Below are 25,958 nucleotides of genomic sequence, written 5' to 3'. Positions count from 1 at the left end.
CCATGTGGCAGCATCTATCAAGCCTTATCTTGGAACAAGTACTGCTCAGTGCAGTTCAGGGGAGTGCTCTTCCTCTTGAGTGGTCCTCACTGAGAATCCTGAAAAGGCAAAGGATGAAGGAAACAGAGAAACATCAAATGGGCTAGGCTGTATTTATGGATCTTAGTAGATCATGGTTTAAAAATAACCAAGTAGATTTTTCTGTTGCCTAAATGGCACCCATTCTTTTTGCCTTGTAGAAAGTCTAGCATATTGTTTTCATAATCAAGTTATTTGGATAACACAACAGCAATTTAGATTAGGATTTGTTTACACAGCTAAATATGTTGAGTAATGAAATTAAAATGAGCTCTCTGCTTCTGTCACATCTGCAATAGTAACTGGCTTCTTATGGTTGAGTACAAGCCTGCTGCACAGATGTTTCTTGATAAGGTATAAATCAGTGTTAGATGCTGTTTATTGCAGCACTTTTACTGCCTTCTTCCCTGAAGGAGGGAATGTTGCCTGCACAGCAACCAGATGTGACCTGCAAGACTGTATGAAATACCATTACAAGCAAAACCAGGTCCCATATTCCATATCAGCATCTGTAATGGCTCATCAAGTATTTATCAGACCATTTGAACACTTCTACAGGTCCTAGCACCATACCACTGCAAGCATTTACTTATAACCTGCAATGAAAAAGCCAAGCATCCTGTAAAGCGACTGGTGCCTGAAATAGTAGGACATCCCATTTTAGTTTGGTTTCCTGCCTTAAAGGTCAAATTTCTGAGCAGACACTGCTGCTAGAAAGTAAGATACTGTGAGAGATCAAGGAAGCTGCTTTTCAGGGCATTGTAGGGAAGAGTTTCTCTTTTCTGTCATCCTGCACCATGTGGTATCAATCCTTTGATGGTGACAGGGGAACACACTTATCTTGCACTGGTGCCTATGTGAGGAGAACTGAGACAGGGGAGCTCCTCACCTGGGGAAGGTGGCACAGCTCGGAGCACCTCACTAAGCGGCTCTGCTCAGCTCTGTGGGGGCGAGGGGATCCAACAGGAAAGACTCACCAATGACCCAGCATTTGAAGACAGCCAAGCCTGGCCCCAGAGCCACACTGGCTCCTTCTCTGTAGCAGATGAAAGCAATATCCATGGGCTCTGAAGGTAAGAGAGCCAAACTTCGCAAGATGTACTTCTTGGAAGATTTCCTGAAGCAAAATCTGGCATTTCTTATTTTAAAAAGAGGGAGGGATAGGTTTTTCTTCCCTGAGCTAATCTGTGTCTCTGATTTGCTTCACTCGTTACACAGACAGAAGATCCTGTCAACACAGAAATAATGCCAAGTATTTACAGTTTAATGGAACCCAGGGACCAATTAACAACACAGAAAACCACCAGGCAGCGTATTTCTTATTGTAACAGGAGGGAAATCTTACATTACTGCTGTTCCCCCATTTCTTAAAATAAAGCGCCAGCGCTTTGTCAATGATTTCTCAGTAGTAATGTTTATTATCTGGTAGTTTTACCATTGCCCATTTATCAATTGTTTTCCATGTGCTAGGTTCAGTCACAAACCCCCTCTCCTTACTTGTACCCCCCAACCCCAAAAAGAAAAAAAAAAAGAGGAAAAAAAAAAAAAGGAAAAAGCAACTGTCATTAGGGCTTTGGACCAGCGATGCTAGAACCTGCCCTCAACCCCAAGTTCTCGAACTGCTGATTCTTCAATAGCTTGATGGATGCGATGCACCTCGTCTTGCGTTAAGGTCCTCTCTGGGTGGCGGTACACGATACGGTAGCAATGGCTGACCTTCTTTGTCCTACAAAATGTAAACCAAAAGAGGACTCATAAATACATGTGCCTACAAATGCAAAAACATGGGGCCAAACACTTACCCTCTGGATAATTTTTTATTTGCGGTCTAATTTTGTTCCTGTTGCTTGAAAATCACCTTAATGCTAAAATACACAGTCCGGAGAGGTGGGACTCAGCTGAATTTTAATTTTGGCAGAGGACTTTGCTGAAGTCCACCTTATACCTCAACTTGTATTGCGGTGTGGTAGCTTCTTACCAGAGCAAACAAGCCCAGGAAGAGATCTATGCTAACACCACTGAACCGCTGCTGACACTACAGCTCTCTCATTTTGGTGCTAATGGGGCCACCTCGAGGGAGCACTGCACACACATACCCCCCTCAGACCAGTGGGGCTGGCGGTGATGGGCATAAGGAAAATACTGCGCAACCTCTGCGCGCTGGAGAGCAATGTTGCTAGCTAATGCGGGGTGTCTCACAAGCCTCGCCATCCAGGCTCCAGCCTGGGGTAGGAGACTTAACACACAGCTGCAAAACAGAGTAAAACATTTATTTTTCAATTCAGGTGACTACTTTGCCTTCGCTGGAAATTAGAAACAAGGGCAAAATGCATCTGAAGTCTCCATTTGTGGGAGAAGGACAGAGACGCAGGATGAGGGTGGCTGTCACTCCCAAAGTGGAGCACCAAACAGCGGCGCCCGGGCACCGGCCGCGCTGCAGCCGAGGTGCAGGAGCAGCCCAGCAAACTCGGGAAGAAACGGGGTGAGACATGACAGCAGGCACACATGGCAAAATTTCTTACCCCTTGGTGTGGAAAGGAAAAGGCAAAAGAGAACAGGGAAAAGGAATAGAGAAGAGCGAATGATGTGGAAAAAAAATATTTAAGAGTTGCTGAGTTAGGCAAAGACAAGTTAATGCAAAACCAGGAGCAAACCACTAAGTTGAATAAGAGAGCAAAAATCTTCTTGCTCTCCATCAAAAACAAGCTGGAGGAGTACATAGCTCTTGCAAGGGCATCTCTACAATGGCAGTGCTTGTATTACTGAATTTAAATGGCAGTTATGCCATCCCTTTTATTTTTAGTTTCAAATGGAGCCTACACAGCTTCTTCTTTCAAAGGTAAACACTCACTTCAGTGAAAGAAAGAAAATCTGAGGGGAAGAATAATGGGAAACCAGAGATCAAGTACTAGACAGAAGGATCTCCCAGACTGGCAGAACTCTGCATTTAATGGCACACAGAGGCATTCAGCAAGCTTCAGGTCATCTCTCTCCTGAAAATTGTTTTATGTTAGAAACCACGCTTATTATGACTATTTGATTAAAAGTAAGGTTATATGTGCTCATACACAAAGATAACTCTCAAGATACTCATTTCAACCTCAAACCCTACTAGAAAAAGGCACAGGTGTTTTTTATCTCAGAATAGTTATTTGATACCAACTGTGTCCCACCCAACACGGATGGGAAGCTTGCCCTGCTCCCACTGGCAGTTTACAACAAAAAGGTTATTTCAAATTAAAGCATTCCTCCTTTTTTGTGTGCTCTGAAGATAAAGCAAGTTAAACCTGACTAGCATAGGAAAGGGCAAACTGCATTTCATAAAGTGTTAAGCTGACTGCAGCTAACTGCTAAAAACCAGCCAAGAGCTTTCCCCGGCTGCAGGTTAAATGCTGTAGAAAAGTGATCTTCGAGAAAAGAGGGGAAGGTGTAACTGCGGAGAAGGTGGTGCCCTGCTCTGCTCCACCTCTGCAAAGCAGTCGAGAGGACAGACCTGGGAGAAGCAAGTAAATGGAATAACAAGGGTTTGGCCAGATGCTACGCTGTAAGAGAGAAATTTGAATAAGAGAGAGGGATAATGAACTGGGACTCAACAGAAACAATTTTCAAAACCAGGCTGGCAAATACCATTACAGCTGGGAGTATTTCAGCTTTTAATGGTGCTACAGCAACCCACCTGATCAAAACCATTTGCAAATTGCTTTGGCTGAAAATCTATTTAGAAGATGTACAGTCACAGGCTTGATCCTGAAGTCTTGTATATACTGGGAATACATCTCATGATGGAAAACTCATTACCACAGTTTAATGTGATGTAAACACAAGTTTGCTTAACGTATTTAAGCTGTGGTAGGGGTAGCCACAGAACTGTTTCTTCACTGGTCATGGTTAACTGAAGGTAATGATTTTTCTTGACCCATGTGTTTATGTCTCCTCCTTCCTCCATCCTAGTGAGCAGTTCATTCACGAGGCAAATTAAATAGGTCAGAATAGGATGCCATAGTTTCTTGTGAGTGTTGTGGAAAACCAGCATCTTAGGAAGCATTTAAATTAGGAAAGGGTAGAGGTCTTGCAGAGCAGCACTGGACTAGAGTTCTGTTAGCTGCAAGCTGAAGTTAAGCATTGGTGCAGAAGAAATAAACCAGGGATTGCATTAAATGTAATTAATCTAATTTTAATTATAGTCAAAAAATGATGTACCTACTAATACACATGGCTGGCTACACATAATTCACATGGTTGGTATGTTACATTTTTATCCCACCTTTTAGCTAGGTTTATTTGAATCTTTGTTACTAATTAGAAAGAAGGAGTAAAATGGTTCAATGCTATTTCAATAAAAGACACACTGCAAGTTTCAAAACCTTAAGCATTGTTTTCAGAGTAGTATTAGCTAACTTTTCAAGGGAGATGGGGAAGAGTACTTCTTGGCTCTTAGCCCCCCACCCCCAAATAAAATACTAAGAAAATGTGATTAATCACTGCCATCAGCTGCAACTGGAAACAATTATTGTCAGCAAATAATACGTTTGCTGATTCCTTTTCTTGCTTTCCTTTTGTTCTGCAGAGTCACAGAGTGTTTGCCTACCTTAAAGACGGCTCTGCTAATGCATAATGAACTCTCTGATGCATGTCATGCTGCAGCCTGATGATACAGAAGCAGTAGCTCTCTATCCTGAGCAACAGAAAATTTGAGGTCAAAACCTAGAACAGCAGCCTCACCAGGTGAAAAAAAAAAAAATTAGAAGCTTAACAGTGAGCGCATTGGGCTTTATTTACCTAAACTGCACCGCCAGACAAGTCCATGCGGTTCGCAGTCATGCGGACTCCTCTCCCATTAGGCTTCAGCTGATCTTAGTGTCACAAGTCTCCTCTGCACCAGCCTGCGGCTTTCAGGTAATGAAACACAGTGAATACAGTGAAGCACTGCTCAAAGGGAAAAGGAAGACAGGGATTTATTCTGACACCGTAGGAGGAGACAAGAATATGGTCCGTGAACAAACACTGGAGTGAAACAATGCCTAATGTTCTTTCATACGTTTTTTGGAGGAAACAGCTTTGCCTCGTGATTTTCAGGAATTGGCACGCAGCCGCCTCCGCGTGCTAGGGAGCTGCTCACTGCCAGGTCAAATTCACTGCATGGGGCCAACCTGAAGGTCAGTGTACATGTTTTGATATTTCAGCCTGATATCTGAGTACAGCAAGAAATTAAGGGGCCTTAGTCTGCCACTAGTCTAATAAAACAAACGTGAAAGCAACCTGACACTGGGACCAGGGCTAGAATGAAAGGGTACGTTAGGCAATAAAAATTAATACCTGTGTGTTAGCTTTCCCTTCATGGAAGTCCACCAAAGGAGGTTTTAAATACAACTTGGCTAGAAAGCTGATCCCAGAAGCTACCTGTTGGCACCTGTTTGGTAGCAAAACACCTAAACATGCTGGGGAACCTGCCTCAGTGGTTAGAAAACACTAAGACACAGGGTCATTTGGTAACCGAAATGTTGCCTAAAGAATAAATGCCTGGTATCGGCATTTGTCTCATCCACTTGCAATACCATAACAAGAATGAAAATTTCTCCATCCTGTACTTGAAGATGAAAATAAAAGGGGCAGCAGTGAGTAGGGGAAAAACCCCACTTTTTAACTGTGTTCTACTTTCCATCTGTCTTAAATAAAGCACGGAAGCACAGAGACTTCTGTAGGGAGGTTACCCCTGCTCTTACGTGGTGAGGACAACACAGAACAAGACATTTTTCTAGAAAGCTGGATTTACTTTGAGGAACAGAAAAGCAGAGATGACAATCTCCCACAGCATCAAGGAGCAAAAACAGAGTACCATCTCTTTTGTACTCTGAAGAGTGCACTAAGCAGTACCACTCACCACCATATGTATGTTGCACCTTTTCCTACAGAATATTATTTCAAATGAAAGATCTACCCACATGGTAATGCAAGTATTTGAGATTATTTTCTCTCTCTTAAGTAAGTTGTGTTAATGAGGTTCTTTGAGGGTCTCCCAATTCCTGCCATAGCAGTTTGCATCCTATGTCCCCCCAAAAGATTCATCATGTAATTACCTTACATAAACCTTCACACAGTACTCAATGACCACTACATGCTTCACAGAGATCACGTCATGCTTTGAGCATGCATGGAATGACCTCAGAGAAGAGAAAGGCTTGTTTTCTTTGCAACAATGTCCTGAATGGGATGATGATGGGAAGAAAAGAAAATACTGTCTCATGTTACTAGCATCATAGTTGCCAAAGCCACACGGAGAGCACAGCTTTAGTTTCGCTTTGTGGCTCCAACAGTTCCAGAATGGTTCATGTTGTAAGTAGAAATGGGGAGGAATATTAAACTGCAAGAAGAAGAAAGAAGAAAGAAGAAAGAAGAAGAAGAAGAAGAAGAAGAAGAAGAAGAAGATGTAATTACCTTTTCCTTTTTGTTTCATGCTTTCAAACCACATCCACCACTATGATAGTAGGCACAACTGCTAAATGTCATACTATAAATTTTAAATTGAGAAATAGCACTCTTTGCTAGGAACCACATCATGGAAAATGGCAAAAGGCTTGTGCTATATACCTTACTGTCAATGGCAAATAATTCAATTACCATGGTGATATGCACATAGAATATAGCAGTAATTCTCTGAACAAAGGCCTCTCCCAAAGATGCATTCTCATCAGTCCTTTCAAATGCTAATACTCCATTGCTCTGGAAGAGCTTATTGTATACAACAGCATATTTTTAAAAAGTGGCATGTTTTTGTTTAAGGTGATTTTGATGCTAGTGAAAGGCACTAGATCACCTCCAGAAGAAAGAATTGTTTTAAACCCACAGAAAGCAGGGAATAGTCATTTCTGTTGCACATCTTTTCCAGCTGACACCTGGCAGAAGGACGGTTCAGCTTCAAAGATAGTTCAGGTCAACATAACCATGTTGAGACTGTCAACATTATTTGACCACTGTGGATTTTTTTGGTGCTTGCTTTAAAAGAGATGCATGCTCACTGACAGACGATTGGACCAAAATATTGTTCTTCTATTTCACAAAATTGAGCCAGCAATGGACTATTTTCCTTTTCTAATTGGACTTGGTGAAATCTGTATCTGAATACCAAACCCTGAACCTGCTTGGCCTTTTCATTCTTTCTTTCTTTAATATTAATTCCATTTTAAGCTTTTCTCTTAATGTAGAAAAAAATCTGTTAATAGCCAGCTTATTGAGAGAGATAAAGAGCACGGTATGGGATGCAGTGGCAAAGGACATAAATAACACCTGCTAGTTAAGATAATGAAAGGTAGATGAAAAAAGAAAGCACTCGGAAACTTTTCAGCTTCTCAGTCACTGAGACACTGTTAAATAGCCATAAACAGGATCTAAGCCCTTGTCAAGTATCCGAAAACATTGGACTGGTTAGAAAGTTTTGATCATGATTTTCCTTTTCTACCTAAATCTATCACCTAACTTCTTACATGCAGGAAGAGATACAAACAGACGTATACTGAAAAAAATAATTCATAAGCATCACCTGAAAGAGAAAGTCTCCTGGCTGTTAGATGTACTCACTAAATGTTTAGTGAAACAATCCAAGCAATTACTTGTGCTTTGGTCCAGCACTTTGGCCCCTTTTCTCTTTTCACCAGACCACCTTGGTTTGTTGATACATGCCAGCGAAAGAAGAACTAACGTGAGCGGCGCAGGGCTCTTTTCTGCCAGCTCCCAAGCAGAGGGAACTCTTGTAAACAGACCGAGTTACAGAAGAAACTGAGAGAGTATTTCCCTTGTGCACTGTTACAGTTGTCTCAGTAACCAGCCAACGATACAGTCAACCCATCTCAGATCCAAGCACTTCCCATTAAAAAGCTCTTAAGCCTCACAGCATCAAAAGTAATGGAATCCATTACATGCAGGCAACAATGAAATAGCACTAGGGTGAAGAATAAGGAGAAAAATATCATTCTCCATTATAGCAAAAGAAAATCCAAAGTCCCCACAGGATCATAAGCTAACTGTGACACAGACTTTTGCTGCCACGGAAGGCCAGAAAAAAACTGCAAACCCTTGGGATTTGGGATTGTGGTTTTTTGTTTTCGTTTTTAATACAATGACTCACTGATTCCTTGAAGAAAGCAATGATCAATGGTTGTAAACCAGGTATGAAACCAGTTCTCAAGGGGATGGATTCCAGCATCAGTGACAACTGCTTGTCCTCCAATCGCCCTCTCTCTGGGAAAATCATCTATCAAGCACAGGCGACAGAACTCCCATCATATCTGACCTATGCCAATACTGAGGAATCCATTCCACATAGATTTAAACTCGGATGTGACTGAGAGTTGTCCCTCTTGTAAGACAAACTTTGTGCTCTCAGTTCATACTGGGCCACCTCAATTTTTAGGGGCTCACCACTCCATCTAGTGAGTCAGATCAAAATCCTGCTCTAAATCCAGGAAGATTCAAGAGTAGGCTAGAGGCTGAATATCTTCAAGACTTGCCTTGCTGTCAGCATAGTAACCCCGGAGCACTCATCATACCAGACAGATGCAAAATTATGCACTTTTAATGGAATGAGTCTCTCAACTTACCAGGGCTGAGCCTTTCAGGAATAAAAGAAAGCCATGCAGTGGGCATGCACACAGAACATGTGCAAGCCTGTGAGGCTCAGAATAGGGTATGAAAACCTACTTTTTCTTCAGGGTTATCACTATGACAGATACAAGGACTGCCCATGTGGTATAAAGACTGGAAAAAGTGAACTTCCCAATACAAACACACACATACAAAATCCAGTGAAATAACTTCTACCCATTGCAGTGGCAAACAAGAGAAGGTTGTTTGGTAAAATACTTGAGACCCTTCATTTTATGTACTAAACACAGAAAAATAATTGGATGCTGAAAGTAAGAGAGAAAAAGCGATAGTCTCGGCATCAGGCAGTACAGAATACCTGTTCTGTGTACAGCACAGGGTTTTATTTTGCTTCACTTTCCCTACATTTGACTGAAAAGGTTCCGTGTCAAATGCTTTTCAAAGTCTAATTGTGTTTTCACCAAAACAAAATGCAAGGGGTAATACTTTTTGTTATTTGCTGTTTAAAAATTGACCACTAGAGGCTTAAACATTCTCCAACCCAGCAAACAAAAGAACAAAATAACTTGATTTGGATATTGTGTCTCATGGGAACTGCCATCTAAGCTACTTGACTTTCACTTTCCCTGTTCAGAATCCATGGCAGGACTACATTTCCCATGATAGGCCAAGGCAAAAAATTCCTATGATGGATCACCTCCTCTCTCTGGAAAAGAAACTTGGCTGACATAGCTGATGAGGAATCAGAGCACACTGAGGAGAACAGAAGCATCCGATACCTGGAAGCCCTGGCAGCGCTGGCAGCTGAAGTGTTTTGGCTGCTAGCCAGAAAATTCTTACAGAAAACTTTACATTTTCAGTGAGTAAAACCACAACAAATCAACATATTTTCTGTCATTGCTGGCTTTCTCACTTTTTCCACATTTCTCTTGACCTCCTAAATCCCTAGTAATTTAATGGTAGAATGAGGCTGCTCCAGCAGCAACAGGCTCTGTGGGTCTGGCAGAACTTCATGACTTAGATACCTCATTCACAACCCCTCGTGCCCTTCCAGGGCAACTGGCTAGTACTAGAGCGGGTCAGGGACACAACCTGTTTGCAAAGAGTAACTGGAAGACACACTGTGTTTGCAGAGTTGTTGTGCTTCTTGTGCGAAGACATTATATTCATCTCCCTCTGAGCCACAGCATACAAGTAAGAGGATGGAAGAGGCTCTGGTCCTATTTCTGTCAAACAGCAATATTAATGATTCCATCACTGGTCATTAGCCACGACAGGATCGCTCAAAAGTTTCCAACCATTGGCAACTGAAATGCCATCTGGAAGCACGTAAGAGTGACAACCTATCTCAATAATCCGAACAAATCCAACACGAGAGGTGAATTTGGACTCTTTCAAATGCTATCTAAAATATTTATAGTAAAAATGTTAAGTGTGATACCTTTTCAGTTCTTCTGAGTGAAAGATCAAAGAAGAGAAGTATAAATATTTAGCAGTTTTTTCCCCCAACTAGATGTTAATACTAAAGTCTACAAAAAGTATTACTAAAAATAACATTGCTGTCAAATTAAAACATATTTCATAATCGAGTAAAAAGGGAATATATATGAGAATTTAAAACAATCCATTCTCCTGAGAAATGAAGATTGATGCGAGTGACAGCTGGTTCAGATGTATCTCCACTGAGTACTAGCAGAAATCAGGGTCTACAAAGTTAGATGGCAGACAAGTGCATGGGAAGGACTGAACGCTGTTTCAGGTACTTGTATAGATTTCATCACTGAGATTTGTGGTTTTGTCCTCACCACGCCCAGGAGCTAGGTGTTTAAGTTCCCTTTACACTTGCGGAGAGTTGAGGTAAAGAGGAACATGGCTCTGGACTCAGATCAAGAACCTAAAAGGTTTTTCCAAGGTCACACAGCAAATCGATGAGAGAGGGGGGACTTGGATAAATGCAGGCACTGACCCTTTGAGTTACCCTTCTTTCACGTTACTCTTCCCACACACACACTTCCAGTCACCCTTCTTTTCTGCAAATTGTACAGCAGCCCTGAACAAAACAGGCTACAGCAGGAAAAAGCAACTCATCCCATATGCAATGGACAGGGCAGGGAAAAGTGCAGAACCAACATCAGGTAAACAAATGTGCTGTTTGCTAAGTGACAAACTAATCCCAAATCAGGAGAAAACAGGACGGGGAGAAGAAGAAGAGAGCAGGAAGAGGTGAGTTAACCTGAGACCAGAAGACAGGAGGGACTTAAAAATTGAAAGCAGTGGTTAAAAGAAATCACTTGCCATTTTTTGTGTAAAAGCAACACATTAAAAGTGCCTGCCCCCCTGGGCAGCCTTCAGCACTAGAAGGCAACTTAAAAACATTTGTACCTCTGTGTGCGCAAATATAGGGGTTTCTCAACAGGGCTGCTTACAGTATCCGTTAAACCTGGTGAAAATTCTGCAGCCACTTGCACAATTAAGTGGTTTACTATCTCCTTCCAGTTCCTATGTTATTTTTCCTCTCAGAATTGTCAGGTTTTATGAGCCTTAATCTGGCTAACTGCATTTGTTTTGGAGATACAGAAATTCCCCACTTTCCCTCCCCGAGGGTAGTGTGGTTCCACACAGACAATCACAAGAAACCCGTCCTCACTGCTTTTCTGACAGTTGCTGCCTTGGGAAGACAACTCAGAAAAAGTCCTCAAAGTAAGGATAACTACTGGCCAGCAGATTAAACTACTGTTAAAACACAGGAAAACTGTCTGGCTGTTAAACAGTTCTCTTGCTGGGTCCCATTTGCACAGGTAATACATTTGGACCACGATGACAGACAAAGAGCCCGTGTCTTGTAGGTGAGGCTTGACTGCTTATTTTGAATATAATGATGGGAAAAATGTCACAGCACCATTGAAACTGGCCAAATGATGACAACATATACCAATCAGGTGCACTGGCCAGAACTTTTACAGCCATCATAATGAGCATTACTTCGGAAAACTCTAACTGCCATGTTTGGCATGGTGCCCCCTTAATATTATGGCTACTCTTTATGAAAAGACAAATGAAACAAAAAACGTGAATGTGATAGGATGTATGCATAGTGAACACCTCCTACAGTAAGATGATACAAGCATCACGCAATAAAACACCATGTGTTTTATTGACTAAAGGTCAAGGCACAAAATGCGATGCACCATTCTGTAAGTACAATGAAATTATTGGTCTGCCACTCAAGAAAGGAAAGAAAGCCATTGAGACATTACACTAGGAAGATCAAAATACTATTTTTGCTAAGACTTTACTAAAAAGGCTAACTGATCCTCTCACGAGCAGGAATTAATACCAGGAAAGAACGGATAAGATTTCAGTCCAGAATGCGGAATACACAGGGAGCACTAGAGTAAATCAAATGTTCTCAAATTGTCCAAGAGATGAACTTTGCCCTAAGATACTTTATGAATGAGCGGAAGAAATCTCAGAGCTGTTATAAGTTGTCTTTGAGAGTTCATGGAGGACACGTAAGGTACCAAATGTTTGGAAAAGGTCAAACAGGGTGCTTATTTTTGAAAATGGAAAAAAAAGCTAGGAAGCCATAGGAGCTATAGACCATTTGCTCTTACTTTAAATTCCCAGAAAGACTCTGGTGCAGATTACCAAACCACTTGGAAGCACGCAATGGAAATAAAAAAGACAGAAAATAGAAAACATGGATGTATCGAACAAATCTAGTCAAAACAACCTAATTTCTCTCTATACAGGGGTAACAGGCTAATAAACCAATAATCAATAAATGAAACAATAAATTGCAGGAAGTAGCAAACACCATGGGGGGCAGGTGCATGTGTAGGGGTGTGTATGTGCATATGGCATGTATCTTCACAGTCGGCTAAACCAGATAAGAAAAAATGGTCAAAGATCAATATGCCACAAAACATGGATCCATTGGCAGTTCCAAGCAGTTTCAGACAAAGTTGAAAAATCTTAGGAAAAAATTTAAAAAGTTATAACAAAAAGTGAATAAAAAGAATAAAAATACTAAATCCAGTTCATGAAATTAGGTAGTACAAAATCTGCCTTACTAAACGTTTCACCTTGGAGGGAGTTGCGTGAAGGTAAATGAGAAAACTGGTGATCAATACAATTACTACTAAAAGGCGACATTTCAAATGGCTGGAGCAGCTGCCAATAATTTGTCATTTCTGGAAGCAGTTATCCACAGTTCATAGCCAAATCTGAAGGATCGTTCTTGTAGGGTTCTTCATCCTGGCTCCTGGATGATGGAATATTTTCATTAATGGAATAGGTGATGCAGCCGGAAGTGTTTGTTAACTGGCAAATTACATTAAGCTGGGTAAAAGAGTAAGTATAACTGAGGACAAGATTAGAATAATCTTGACAAACTGGAAAAGCTGAAGGATACAATTCAACCAGGACAAGTGTAAGCTTCTGTATTTAGCCAAGAACAACTAGCTGCATGCACAGAGGATGAGGAACAACTGGGCATAGAGCAGTGCTGCACAAAACATCTCAGGACCACACAGAACCACGAGCTGAAGGTGAACCTGTGATGTTGTGCTGCTTTAAGCTAAGCAAGCACCACTCCGGGACAAGCTGCTGGAATGCAGCCGGAGTGACATCCTTCTGCCCTACTCAGCACTGCTACTGGCTCAGCTGAAGTACCCTCTCCACACCTCAAGAAAGATGTGAGGCAACTGGAGGCAGATCACTGGGAAGCAATGAGAACAGGCAGATGTCTAGATAATACAAATTATAAGGAAAGACTGAGAGAACACAGGTTGCTTGGCCTAAAGAAGAGAGAGCATGAAAACACCCTTCAAATATATAAAATGCTGCTGCACAGAGTTAGGTAATAATCTGTTCATCAACATTCACAAGCGGCAGGAGACGAAAGTAATGAGCTCATATTGCAGAAATGTTCAGCTTGAAAATTTGCTTGGAAAGGCAGTGGGGTCCCCATTGCTGGAAATCTTTAAGGACTGGTTATACAAGTGTCTGTCAGGAATGCTATAAGTAGAGCTGATCCTGTTTTGGAGTAGGAGGATGAACTAGGTGGCAGTACTCTTCAACTCTTTAGCATAAAATAATGTAATGGTCTTTAAAATGCAGAAAGTTACTTGAGTAGCAAAGATAGCTCCTTGTAGCTCCAACTGAATACACACTGTGTATTTGTTTATCCCATTGCATTAAAAGGAGATGGGGAAAAAAGCCCAGTTCAGGAAGCCAAGGAGGTAGGAAATACAAACCATTGCTGCTATACCTGGCAGAAGAGCTCTGTGGTACCAACCCTAGATTCCCAGGAAATAAAGCAGACAGGGAAAAACTTTTGAAGGGAAACAGTACAGACCAACAGACTGAGAGGGAGAGGAATCCCCTGAAAATGACACTCCTTAGGCCAGCAACCCTTTCATTAGCCTTACAGGCCAATGTTGAAATACAGCAGATAGGAAAGCAAAGTGCTGCTGAGTTATCTTTCACTGCCTAAAGCCAATAAAAAAACAAAGAAAAAACCCAGAAAAGTCCACTCTGTAAGACAGCATCCCAAAGGGAGAATGTCACTCAGCTGCTTGTCCCCTTTGCTTCAGGGCTGAGAGATGCCTTAGGAAAGCTCTAAGGAACAGCCACAGAAGATGCTGCATATCCTTGATAGGCTGAACTGCATCTTTCTCTTTTATGCTTTTCTGAGTTTATATCAAGAGGTTAACCCTTTGCTTTCAGCTTTCCAAGTCCACATTCAACCCCAGGCAATCTTAAAATAAGGATTAAGTCTTTCTTCTAACAAAACAATACTGCAAACAAGCCTGTTGGAAATCTGCACCCCAAGGCAATCTGGGGAAGTCCAGGGACTAGGAGACATCTGAGACACCAATCCTTGAACGAAGGCTAGTTGGCCCTGAGGAGGACAACAGCTCTGGGGACTATGGCCTTTTGACATAGAAGCTGATTAACTTTATGCCCTGTTGCAGGTAGAGAGACTGAAAACCACAGAGGAAATTACATGTCCAAGGATATGCTGCAGATCAGCTAATCTCATAATAGAAATACATAGAAACGTAATAGAAATCTCATCTTATAGAGCCTCAATATAACTCATATAACTCAATATAATCTCATCTTATAGAGCCTCTGAATAACCAGCCATGTTTCCCTTGTATTCGTACATGTTATCCTGGCCTCCCCATTCTCACTCACTTGCTGTTCTGTATTCACTTATTGTACCTCTTCCTTATGTATACAATAGCTGCGAGGAAGGAGCTGCCTTTCATTTTATCTGCGTACACTGCCTTTTGCAGCGGAGAATGAGAGGCCACGACTCAGCTACAAGGAAAAATAACCCCATGTACTTGTATGAGAATATGTGTATGTAAGTGTATATATACATTTATAGCCATTTCTGCAAAAGCTAGTTTTTTATTAACCTTTGCAAGTTTGCTTGGACTGGTAAGATCATCAGTTTTGGGAAAATCTTGATGTTTATTAAATCTTTTTTAGGATTAAATGTTGATCTCATAAAAGTTCCCTTGCATATGTGTTCTTTCATTCTTACATGAAATATGAAGTTGCCAAGGAACAAATAAACTATTTATGACTTATGCCTGTGCAGTAACGAGGAATGGCTTAATGGGGGCACGTACTACTTTGAGAGTACTGCAGTCTGTTGTTCCCTGAACTGGAGACTCTCTTAAACAGGCTTAAGACGTATACTCTCCTTTCTCCTCAAAAAAAGATCAAATTCTTGACACGATTGTCTAAGTCATAGCAGAAAGACTCAAACATGCCACAGGCTCCTGCACCACAGTCCCACATACCTGCCTTACGTGTAGGTAATTCCGTTTAGGTTGCATACAGCTGCACCCAGACAGCAACTATCAATCCAGATAGCTAACTGAAATGAACTCAGGTTATTCTTACATTACTGACTTCAGAGTTATAGAAGAGGAGACTGGTATTTATTATACATAAGATGCAGCAATTTGGTGGCAAGACCTTGAATACCATCATCCCTGCTAGCAGATCTTCTTCATTTGAACTACAGTAACAAACAAGGAAGGAGATGCTCCTTCTGAGATTACAGGTAGCTCCACCTGAACAGTCACCTCGCCAAGTGTCACCGGCAGGTCACACCATTAAGATCACAGACTCTGTTCTCTGCCTAATTCTTGTCACACCTAGCCAGGATGGCTGGTGTTCTAACATTGTGTTTTGAAACATACACAGTGCCAAAGAATATGAAAATTATTAGGCACCCACTGCTGAGAGGGTTGCAATGCTACTCATGCTCCCTTCCGAATCATCTGCATCCACCATGTCTCTGCACTGCACTCACATGCACAAACTCTTCTCCCCAGCCAGTGACACCACCTCTCTGCAGAGATGGCTGAACAAACACAGGTGCTGGGTGTGTGGACTCTGTGAGGGAATATAGCTCCTTAAAATGGAAGAGATGACAGAGGAAACACTGTAGCCCTTAAAGAGGAAGAAGAGGGAGACCACAATATCCCCGTGACATTTTGCACTGTAGTCTCTACCAAAAGGTGAAGACACAGAGACACAATTTGGACAACCCAGTAAGATCAGATCGCTGAGCAGCGTGAAGTAGATAAAGGGAGAGAGACATTGGCAGATCTCACTCCTGAAACCCACACACTTTTCATCCACAGGATTTAATCAGTCTCATGACACTTGATGCTATTGTGATTTTACTTTAGCATCCGTATGAGGAAAGGTTAAAACGATCTCACCCTTCACGAGGATAAACCCACCACAGAAGCTGAAGCATCAGTCCAAAGCATGGGTTGCATGCTTGGACAGTTATAGGACAGTCAAAACATTTATAAGCACTTCTAAGCTGGATGAGAGCTTTCTTATATTGCTAGCATATCTGCACTGGCAGGGACAAGCTTAGTCCCTTGTATCTCAACAGATCTCAGTTCTGATTCTGTATATCCCACAATACGTCACAGAAACTCCACAGCAAAGCAATGAAAGAATCTGGATCAGGCTCAGCATTCACCTACAAAGCCCATGCTTAGATCCATACTGTGTTGGATCAATCTTTGAGTCTTTTTTTTTTTTCTTTTCTTTTTTTTTTTGAAGGTTGAGCCTGTATCTATTTTCTTTTCCCCAAATACTGGGTGAGCATTTCAGTAGCACACAGGTGAGTCAATAAAACAGAGCAGCAGTGCTGTTTGCACAAATCCTTCTCCAATCCTGTCTCCAGGTGCCTCTCCCTGCTTCTCAGATTTGCCCTACTGTACTAAACCAGCACATTTGCCTGAGTGGCTGCATGTGTGCTGAACCACACTAGCGAGCTGATATGGTTCAAAAATGACCAGGTAGAAAAAGAAAGAAAGACTTAGATTCACAATCTGGTTCACTGAATGGCCACATCAGTCACTGTGCCAGCACAGTGCGAGGGTTAGAACAGCACAAACCAAGACTTGCGCTGCCAGGAGAAATGCACGTGGAAACAGGGGCTAAAATCACAAGCTGGTAATCCACTGAATCCACATAAGCACTAAAGCACATCCTCCTTTTTTTCCCCTAAGTTCATATAAAAACGTGTTATACATTATGTTCAAAATGAGACTCAGATATAAGGTAGAGGAAGAAAACCCATCTGGCTGTCCCCAAATGCTGCTGAGTCCAATCTCCTGACCTATTCCCACTGAAGGCAATGGGATGACATCTCTTTCTGCCAACTGAGGATTCAGCTGACGTTTACAAAACAAGAGGGACAGGTCCCTGGGTAGCAGTGTTTTTAAAACTGACCAGCAGAAGCAGCCAGTCGGATTCTCTTCTTAAAAATGATTATACATCAGTTTGGTTAGGAAATGAATGAATGTGTTCAGGACAGCATGAGAAGAGGTAAGCAAAACCAGCTATGACAGCTGAACTTTGCAACAGTGCAAACTCTTTTGCCACCAGTTAAGCCTGAGGTCAGTGGTCTGAGCAGACCTTATGCGTGTAGGGTCCTTCGTAGGGCCCCCTGCTCTAGCACAAATTTCATTTTGTGCAAGTGAAGTTATCCCTTCTGGCAAATGTAATACAGATCCTGGGAAGAGAGACCTGTGCTTGTAAGCTCACTCAGTATTTCATCAAATATAGCAGCAATGCTTAAGAGGTTACGGCCATTAAAGATTAATCTGTTCAAGATCATTGCCTTTAACTATTCCCCTGTATTGTGGGACATCAGCCCAAGCTGACTGTTTGGCTTTTGGATCTTAAGAAGCAAGGATGGATAGAAGTAGGGTGTGGTGATCAAGAGAAAGAAATACTAACGGTGAATCACTCCTTTGCTGATAGAAGGCATGGTTGCCTTTAATGAATAGTTACATGGAGGATGTGAGATAATCTAAGTGGGACTGTTATGAAACTTAACTATGAGATACTTTGAGTAACGATCTATAAAGCTGCTAACTGGATTCAGTAAGTTGTTGAGTCATTACCATATAAGACTGGGTTGCTCTGAATGGCACACAAAATCCATATGGCTAGAGACATTGAGCAGTTTGATTTTGGTTAGAGAAGAAGATGGAAATGAGCATACATGTACATGGATTTTCAAGAATAAAAAATTAATAATAAAAAATAATTAGCTGCAATTATATACCATCCACACTAACATTATTTTGTCATTTATCTTTTAATTAAAGATGTCCTGTGATTGAGAATTAGCAGGCATGAAATTAGCATGGATTTTTAATCTTTTGGGAAAGAAATACAGTACGTTCTCTGCACAGATGTATCTGTTACGGCATCATCTCAAAGTAAAATGAGGACTGGGCAGAAGGATGCTGAGTACTACATATAAATCACTGATCTTTCACCTCTTAGAATATTTTCACATTCAAACTGAGATGCTAAATGAGCTGAGCGCTTAACACAAAAAAGAGAAGAACTTACGAAACCACCACTATGGATATAATTCATTCTGGAGTAACTACTCAAGCAAAGACCCAGGGCTGAGCTAGTCAGACAACTTTATTATCTTTCACCTGAAGAAAGTGTGATTAGTGGAGGAAATGTCACATTTACACTTAAAAATTGTTTCAAAGACAACTTGTATCTTTTGGCACAACTCAGACATTTTAAAAATATTGTAAGAGAGAGAGGCAGAGACAGCAAAGAGCACTCCTTTTTATGATTTCTCACCCTTGTATTAAGCCACTGAGTCTAGCTTGAATATTCAGTATCTCAGCAGTTGGCACTTCCCAGGCAGCGATGCTGAATCGCTCTCCGCTGATCCTCAGGGATGCAACTCCGGGGCTCCTGGAGACGAAGGCTCCCCGCACGGTGCCTGTGCAGCACCTACCGCCCTGTGTAGCATCAGCCTGCGGTGCAGCACAGACTGGCAGGAAAAGGAGCAAGGGGGAGCTGCTTCACTCCCTCTGCTGTGAAGGGGGAGAGGTGGTCTCTGCAGCTACTCTAGCATCTGGGAAGGGGACAAAGGCAGTCAAACTGGATGAGGGAGGAACATTTACTAACAAATAAGCTTCTCCGGTGATTTTCCTCAAAGCTGACATTGACAGCATTGCATATAAAATGAGCGTCTCTTCTGAAGATGTCCTTGCACGCTCACCACAAGAAGAATCAGAGCGTTACTCCCAACTGCAGCGTTGTCTTGAGCAGTGCAACGTTCATGACAATTACACATGGTCACTCTACTGCCCTTATGGGTTTTGTGGTTGGGTTGGTTGGTTGGTTTGTTTGTTTGTTTTTAAATGGCAACCACTCTCAGTCTTCTTTTTCTGGCTTTTCACTCTTTTTTTCCCTTCTATTTTCTTTTTGGCTTGGAATTTGCTGGTATTGAGCTGTGAATCCTGTACCTGGAGCCAACTGAAGTTACTTGGGAAATTCGAAGGAAAGGAGCTACAAAAACTACCTGAAAACTACTTTTAGCACAGAGGTACCAACTTCATGGTCACCCTCACTTGTAACCCCCTGGAAACACCACGCAAACCATAGAAGCATAGGACAGACTTGGAGAGGATTCACAATTCCACCTCTCTGCTGTGTTTGTACTTGGCACCTCTCTTTCAGCTTCATATCAACAGCACCTTTGATGTGCCTTTTTTAACTTTCCAACCCGTTTAAGGACCCTTGGTAAAAGGCACATTTTTTCCTCCATTATATATCTCAAACAGAATACCACAAAAGATCAACTTGCTCTAGATGAGCTTGATCCATCCATACTGAAATTCCGATGGCAAATGATCACAGCAGTTAAATTTGGCTTATGGCATAACCCCCTGCCCCCACATCACTGGGCTACAGACATCCCAGCTGAAGTGTTGTGTGGCTTGCAAAGGTTACCCCTAAAAGAATGAATGGACCAGCATGAAATCGTAGGGATTTGTTTTAATCAGGAAATGAACCAAACCTGTGCCTTGCTGAAAATTTACCCTCTCTAGTGTTATAAACATACCTATGCACACACAGTAACCATGATGTTCACTAGCTTTGCCTTTTCTATTCAGGGCAAGCACGCCTGCCTTCTCTCTGCTTTCTCCAATGAGCAGAAACTAGGCACGCTTTGTTTTAAGAGGTAGAAAGCAGCACTGAAAGCAGGCTCAAGGAAGCAAAGCACCGACAGAAAGAACTAGCTGGTCTTTTGCTAGAAACCGAGAAGAATATCTCAAGAATTACAGACGATGCCAAAATGAAATTTACGTGTACTCACATACCGTGAGGCTTGAGCTACAGAGAATTACTGAGTTATCATTCATCAGCTGAACTGCTGAAAGCAACCATGTCCATGTTTCTATCCGTACCAGCAATACAATAAAATACATTAGCTTAAACTGCTCCAGTTAAAAATATTTAAGAATGTGAAAACTTCCAGCCTATGCAGATGAGCAGAGAGGTGGCAATTCATTCAGCTACAAAAATGGGATCAATTCCAATTACAAGTTCATACCTTATTTATAGCAGCCTGGCCTGCCTAAACATGTTCATCTCTGACAAACATCAGATATCTCTGACCGTGGCAGGGTATCAGAAGGGGAAGCAGGGCTGAGAAGGACAGTGAGTGACAAGGACTTGCTGAATGTCATTCAATGAATCATTTAACCTCTTTGCATGTGAAGAGAAATGCAGGCTCAATTCATTTCAGTAGAAGTTCCTGTCCAAATAAAGGGCTCTGAAATCCTTCAAGAATGAAATATAAGCATTTGGCATAACTGGATTTCGTGTGCGGGACCATCTCTGTGAATACCTGCTGCAGGACTGCTCAACTCTTACGTGAGACAACGTGGCTTCTCAGAGGTAATCTGGCAGGGTGGATTGGCAACACATGCTAAGACAAAACTCCTACTATGAACCATGGAAAATAAGGAGGGTAAAACTTTGTGCATAAATGTTTTACAATATATTTATTGAAGTAATATCTGTTTAAATTTCCTCTTCATTAGATAGTTCAATACGGAATACAGCAGTCTATTATGAAACATCTGAGCAGACTAAATGGGCGGTTTATTAGACTTGAGAGCGATGACTAGCAGTTGATCTGTCACCCTCAAGCTTAACAGGTAAAAAAAGTCTGTCCCCCCTCATCCATCACAGCGAGGAGAGCAGTAGGTCCAAACACAAATATGATTAGTCTAAACTGCAATCTTTGATGTGGCAATGGCTGCAAAGGTTACCTGCAAAATTGAAAGGCAGTAACCAACTATTTTTGCACGAAAAGTACAGTCTCCAAGAGAAGGTAAAGGGCATCCTTGTGACTTCTCTGCTAGACATCCTCCAATGCCACAGATTATTCTCTTGCCACAGCAAATACCATAGCCTCTTCCTCTGGAAAGAGCAGGCAGCAAGGTCTTCAACAGCAACAGCAGCTGACACAGCCCTTGCCCTGCTCACTCCTGTGGCAGCACCAGCCCTGCTTTGTGCCCACACAGCCAGTTCTGCAGACAAATGATACTCACGCAGCTGAAGCACAACCTTCTCCCTCTGCTTTTTTTCGGAGGACAGGTTTTCAGCTAGATCATTCCCCTAATTTAGTTCACTGATTTGGATGCCGTAACACAGGGGATGGCACCAGTGCAGGAGTGAAGACCAGGAATGGTTAATCAAAATACAAGTTTTTGCCACAGCCCAAGATCACAGTTCCAGGACCAAACCCAGAGAACCTGCCAGCTCAGGTTCTACCTGCTTTGGGCTCTCATAAGCAATTGCCAATGCAAGATGCGATACCTTCAGTGGGTACCACCTAGGACCAATGCTTGAAAGTCTTAAGCTCTTGTTGTGCTTTAGCCCCAGACGGCAACTGAGCACCACACAGCCGCTCGCTCACTCCCCCCTGGTGGGATGGGGGAGAGAATCGGAAGAGTAAAAGTGAGAAAACTCGTGGGTTGAGATAAAGACAGTTTAATAGGGAAAGCAAAAGCCGCGCACGCAAGCAAAGCAAAGCAAGGAATTCATTCACTCCTTCCCATGGGCAGGCAGGTGTTCAGCCATCTCCAGGAAAGCAGGGCTCCATCACGCGTAACTGTTCCTTGGGAAGACAAACACCATCACTCCAAATGTCCTCCCCTTCCTTCTTCTTCCCCAGCTTTATATACTGAGCGTGACGTCATGTGGTATGGAATAGCCCTTTGGTCAGTTTGGATCAACTGTCCTGGCTGTGTCCCCTCTCAGCTTCTCCTGCACCTGGCAGAGCATGGGAAGCTGAAAAGTCCTTGACTAGTGCAGCAACAACTAAAACATCTCTGTATGATCAACACTGTTTTCAGCACAAATCCAAAACATAGCCCCATACCAGCCACTATAAAGAAAATTAACTCTCTCTCAGCTGAAACCAGGACACCTGTCCTTTCTTAAGTTTGACTGAAAACATCCTTCATATCCCTCTAACTTCAGTGTGAGTTACTGCAATGTAAACGATACTGCTTGCTTGTAATCCGTATGAGAATCGAGAGAACACTGACGTGGGTTCACCTTGCAATACATTCATTTTGTAAGCAAATTTTTTTGTGTTCTTCATAGTTGCAGAGATTCATGAGAGAGCAAGTAGAGGCTTGTGGGATTTGGGATGTTTGTCGTGCTGGAGGCATAAGAGAATCTGATTCATTTGTGTTTCCTTTCAGAAATGCGACAGCCATCAAACAATCACAAAATAAGAGCCATGATTAAACAACTGATTGCAGGCGAGCGTGGGGATGCCCACACACAGCAAACCTGCCCTGCTTCCTGGGAAAGTTTGCAGCCTGCACCACGTTCTGTACTGCTGTGTTAGACTGCTCCCTGGCCTCAAACTAGCTCATGCACAGGCTTTCTAAAAGCAAGGCAAGCCTTTTATTTATATTTTGCATTTGCATTTACATTTTTAAAGAGACAACTGTGATTTTCCAAATAATTAATTAAAAGAGCACAAAGAACCCATATAAATGTTGGAATTGAATTTGGGGGAAACAACTACGTATCTTGGTTTAACTTTCATACTAGGAGATCTTTATACTGAAAAGCAAAGTAAGTGTAATTGGGAAGATGGAAATACAGTTTAACTGATGTGTGTTATTTAGTACATATATCCTATACTACAACTACATATTGTTATATTTAACAGAACAGCGCTCAAGCAGAATTGAGAAAAAAAAAAAACCCTAAGTACTTCCAATACTTTTGTGTTAGCTGAAAATTGCCAATAATTTTTGTTGCAAAAACATTTTCCTTGCACTTTCAACGTTCCCCTGAGACAAGAGCAAAAATACTTTAACTGTGAAAATAATCCATTTTACAGGCGTCAAACTATTTTTAAACCCTACTCTTCAGTCTGCTCCTCTATGCCTAGATCATCAGTAATTTATTTGTGAAATTCCCCGAGGAAGAGAATTTGGAAAGGAAAAGTGGGTGGGAAGCAAAAAAAGCCCTACACACACACACGCACACACACATATTCCCTAGAGGGGAAGTTACTAGGTGCCAAATTCTGACACCTGACACAAAACAAATATCACCTTACTATTAGCATGGTTCTGTTGAAGTCAATGAGATGCCCGGTCCTACCATGAAAAGCAGAAACAAAATCTAATGCAGAACATTCAGAATATGGAGGGAGCAGCAGACCTAGCAAAGTGTCACATCCATCTATCCCATGACATAAATCACTGTAAGGTCACAAAGGAAAATCAGACAAGGTGTAAGTAGGAGGGCATGTTCACTGACTCCACTTGAGAGGAAAAGGAGTAACACCACAACATTTGAAGGTGGAAGTAGGTAAACTGATAAGGGAGATGTGGGATGGCATGAAAGAGATCGCTTGAAGCACTCCCTGAAGCTGGTAACGAATATGCACTTAAGTCTTAGTTTGGGAGCAAATCCAAGAGCGATAGGCTTGGAGTCCTGGACTAGGGTCCTCCCCTATCCGACAGAGCAACATCAGGTGATATTGCAAGCCTTCCTTTGCTGTCAGGAATGACTGACAGATTTCAAAAGCTACAAGCCCACCAGGCTTCACTCCTTCTGTGAACCTCTCTTTCTTTCTGAGAGAGTGGGCAGCCTTACAGCTTTCCTCCTGCTCCTTTACAGTGGGACAGTGCTGCAGGCAGTATCCTTTGTGATGAGGAATTAAACATGTACTCCTTCAAAAGGCACAAAACTACTACAGGATCAACAGCTTAAAGATAACTAATTAATCTTGAATTTTTCTTTTTAGTGGGAGACTTCTGCAGCTATGACACTATATCCAGGCGGAAAACACATAAACTGCACTTCTGAACACCTGAATGACTCCAGGTGCTTATATGCACGCTTGCCAAAAGTGGGTGTTGCAAGACTTGTTAAGAATTCCTGCCCGCATAAGGTGTTTCCCAAAACCCAGAAGGAAAGTATCCTTTTAGTGCAATACAAGTCCAAGCTCATGTTTAAAGCAGGAATTGTTGATCCTAATTCAATGAAGCAGCAGATTTTCATTACATGGAGCACAGAAGGAAATGCTTGTCAGATATGTCTCCAGAAAATTCGCTTACAGAAACATGTCTGTGTGTACATAGAGGAAGGGCCTATTTCTGGGAAAAGGGTGTCCCCTGAAGGTTTCGATGAACTGCCCTGGAGATTTTCTGTATTGGTTTTCCAGAAGAGGAGGTTGTACAAAGCACTGCAAAGCTTGCCTTTCTGCAAAGGCTGCTACCTCTATTGGAAAAAGACAAGCACTGAATGCACATTTTAACGTTACACAAGACACAGTTTAGACTATGGCAGCAAGAAAGGCAGAGACACAGACATTTCAGAGCCCATGCTCTTCTTTACAAAGGCAAAAACCAAACCAAAAAATTGAAGAGCCGCCCTTGCTGAGTTCTCCTGCAACGTGAATTGTGGCTCTTCTGTCGGTGCCTAACAGAATGAGGCGTGGAAACACATAATCATGGCAAATAGACCTGTTGAGAAAAGCCAGGGAGAAGAAAAGTGCTCACATGGTGACTTAGCCAGCTCTCCGACTCCAAAGAGAGACTTAAACCATCTTGCTTCCACCCATAAACTGTCAAAATCCCAGTCCAGGGTTTAATGTCTGGCATTTGGGAATGCCAAGCCCAGAGCCTTGCACCCACACGGTGTCTAGAGGAGCCTGGTCTCAAAATGTGAGTAAAAGCAACTTCCAGTCATGCTCTCTTCACATGAAATTCACTCAGGCAAATAGTCACCACCCTCCCACCCACTGCAGGCAGCGGGTTACAGTGCTGGCAGTAAGCGCCATTGCACATTTTTCTGCTTCCCTCCTGCAACTAGCTCTCCAAGGGGCTGCTGTTTTACAATGCTCTCTTTGTATCTTTTTCTTTTAGAAGATCACCAGGAAGACTTTTCCACAGTTTGTTGTGGAGACAGAGGACAGAGAAGAAACGGACAGTTAATGTGAGAATATCACCTGCTGTTTGAATGGGCTTAGTGTGTATCAGAATATAAAGTTTAGACACAAACTTGTGGTGGTTGCTTCCCACACTTCAGCTCATCCACTTAAGCCTATAGACATAAGAACATATTTACATGGATGTTGTCCTGGTTTCGGCTGGGATAGAGTTAATTTTCTTCCCAGTAGCTAATATAGTGCTGTGTTTTGGATTTAGGATGAGAATACTGTTGATAACACACTGATGTTTTGGTTGTTGCCAAGTGGTGTTTACACTGGTCAAGGACTTTTCAGCTTCCCATGCTCTGCCAGGTGCACAAGAAGCTGGGAGGGGGCACAGCCAGGACAGTTGACCCAAACTGACCAAAGGGCTATTCCATACCATAGGACATCATGCTCAGTATATAAACTGGGGGGAGTTGGCCAA

The 25,958-nt window shown here is 42.1% G+C and overlaps 1 protein-coding gene across 3 annotated transcripts in view; it reads right to left on the bottom strand.

Moving 5' to 3' along the window:
• Positions 1 to 1,479: 1,479 nt before the first annotated feature.
• FARS2 (phenylalanyl-tRNA synthetase 2, mitochondrial) overlaps positions 1,480 to 25,958 on the bottom strand; it is a 251,353-nt gene continuing 226,874 nt past the window's right edge. For 2 of the 3 annotated variants that reach the window (XM_072853239.1, XM_072853238.1), the window contains exon 9: positions 1,480 to 1,804. In XM_072853239.1, coding sequence (XP_072709340.1) covers positions 1,666 to 1,804 — 139 coding nt within the window. In that variant the 3' untranslated portion in view covers positions 1,480 to 1,665. The remainder of the gene's footprint in view (positions 1,805 to 25,958) is intronic. The other variant, XM_072853240.1, reaches the window with a different exon arrangement.

Source organism: Ciconia boyciana, chromosome 2 (genome assembly GCF_034638445.1).
Source record: "Ciconia boyciana chromosome 2, ASM3463844v1, whole genome shotgun sequence".
Taxonomy (NCBI): Eukaryota; Metazoa; Chordata; class Aves; order Ciconiiformes; family Ciconiidae; genus Ciconia; species Ciconia boyciana.
The sequence above is the reverse complement of the archived record's forward strand: the minus strand, read 5'-3'. Positions and strand labels throughout refer to the sequence as shown.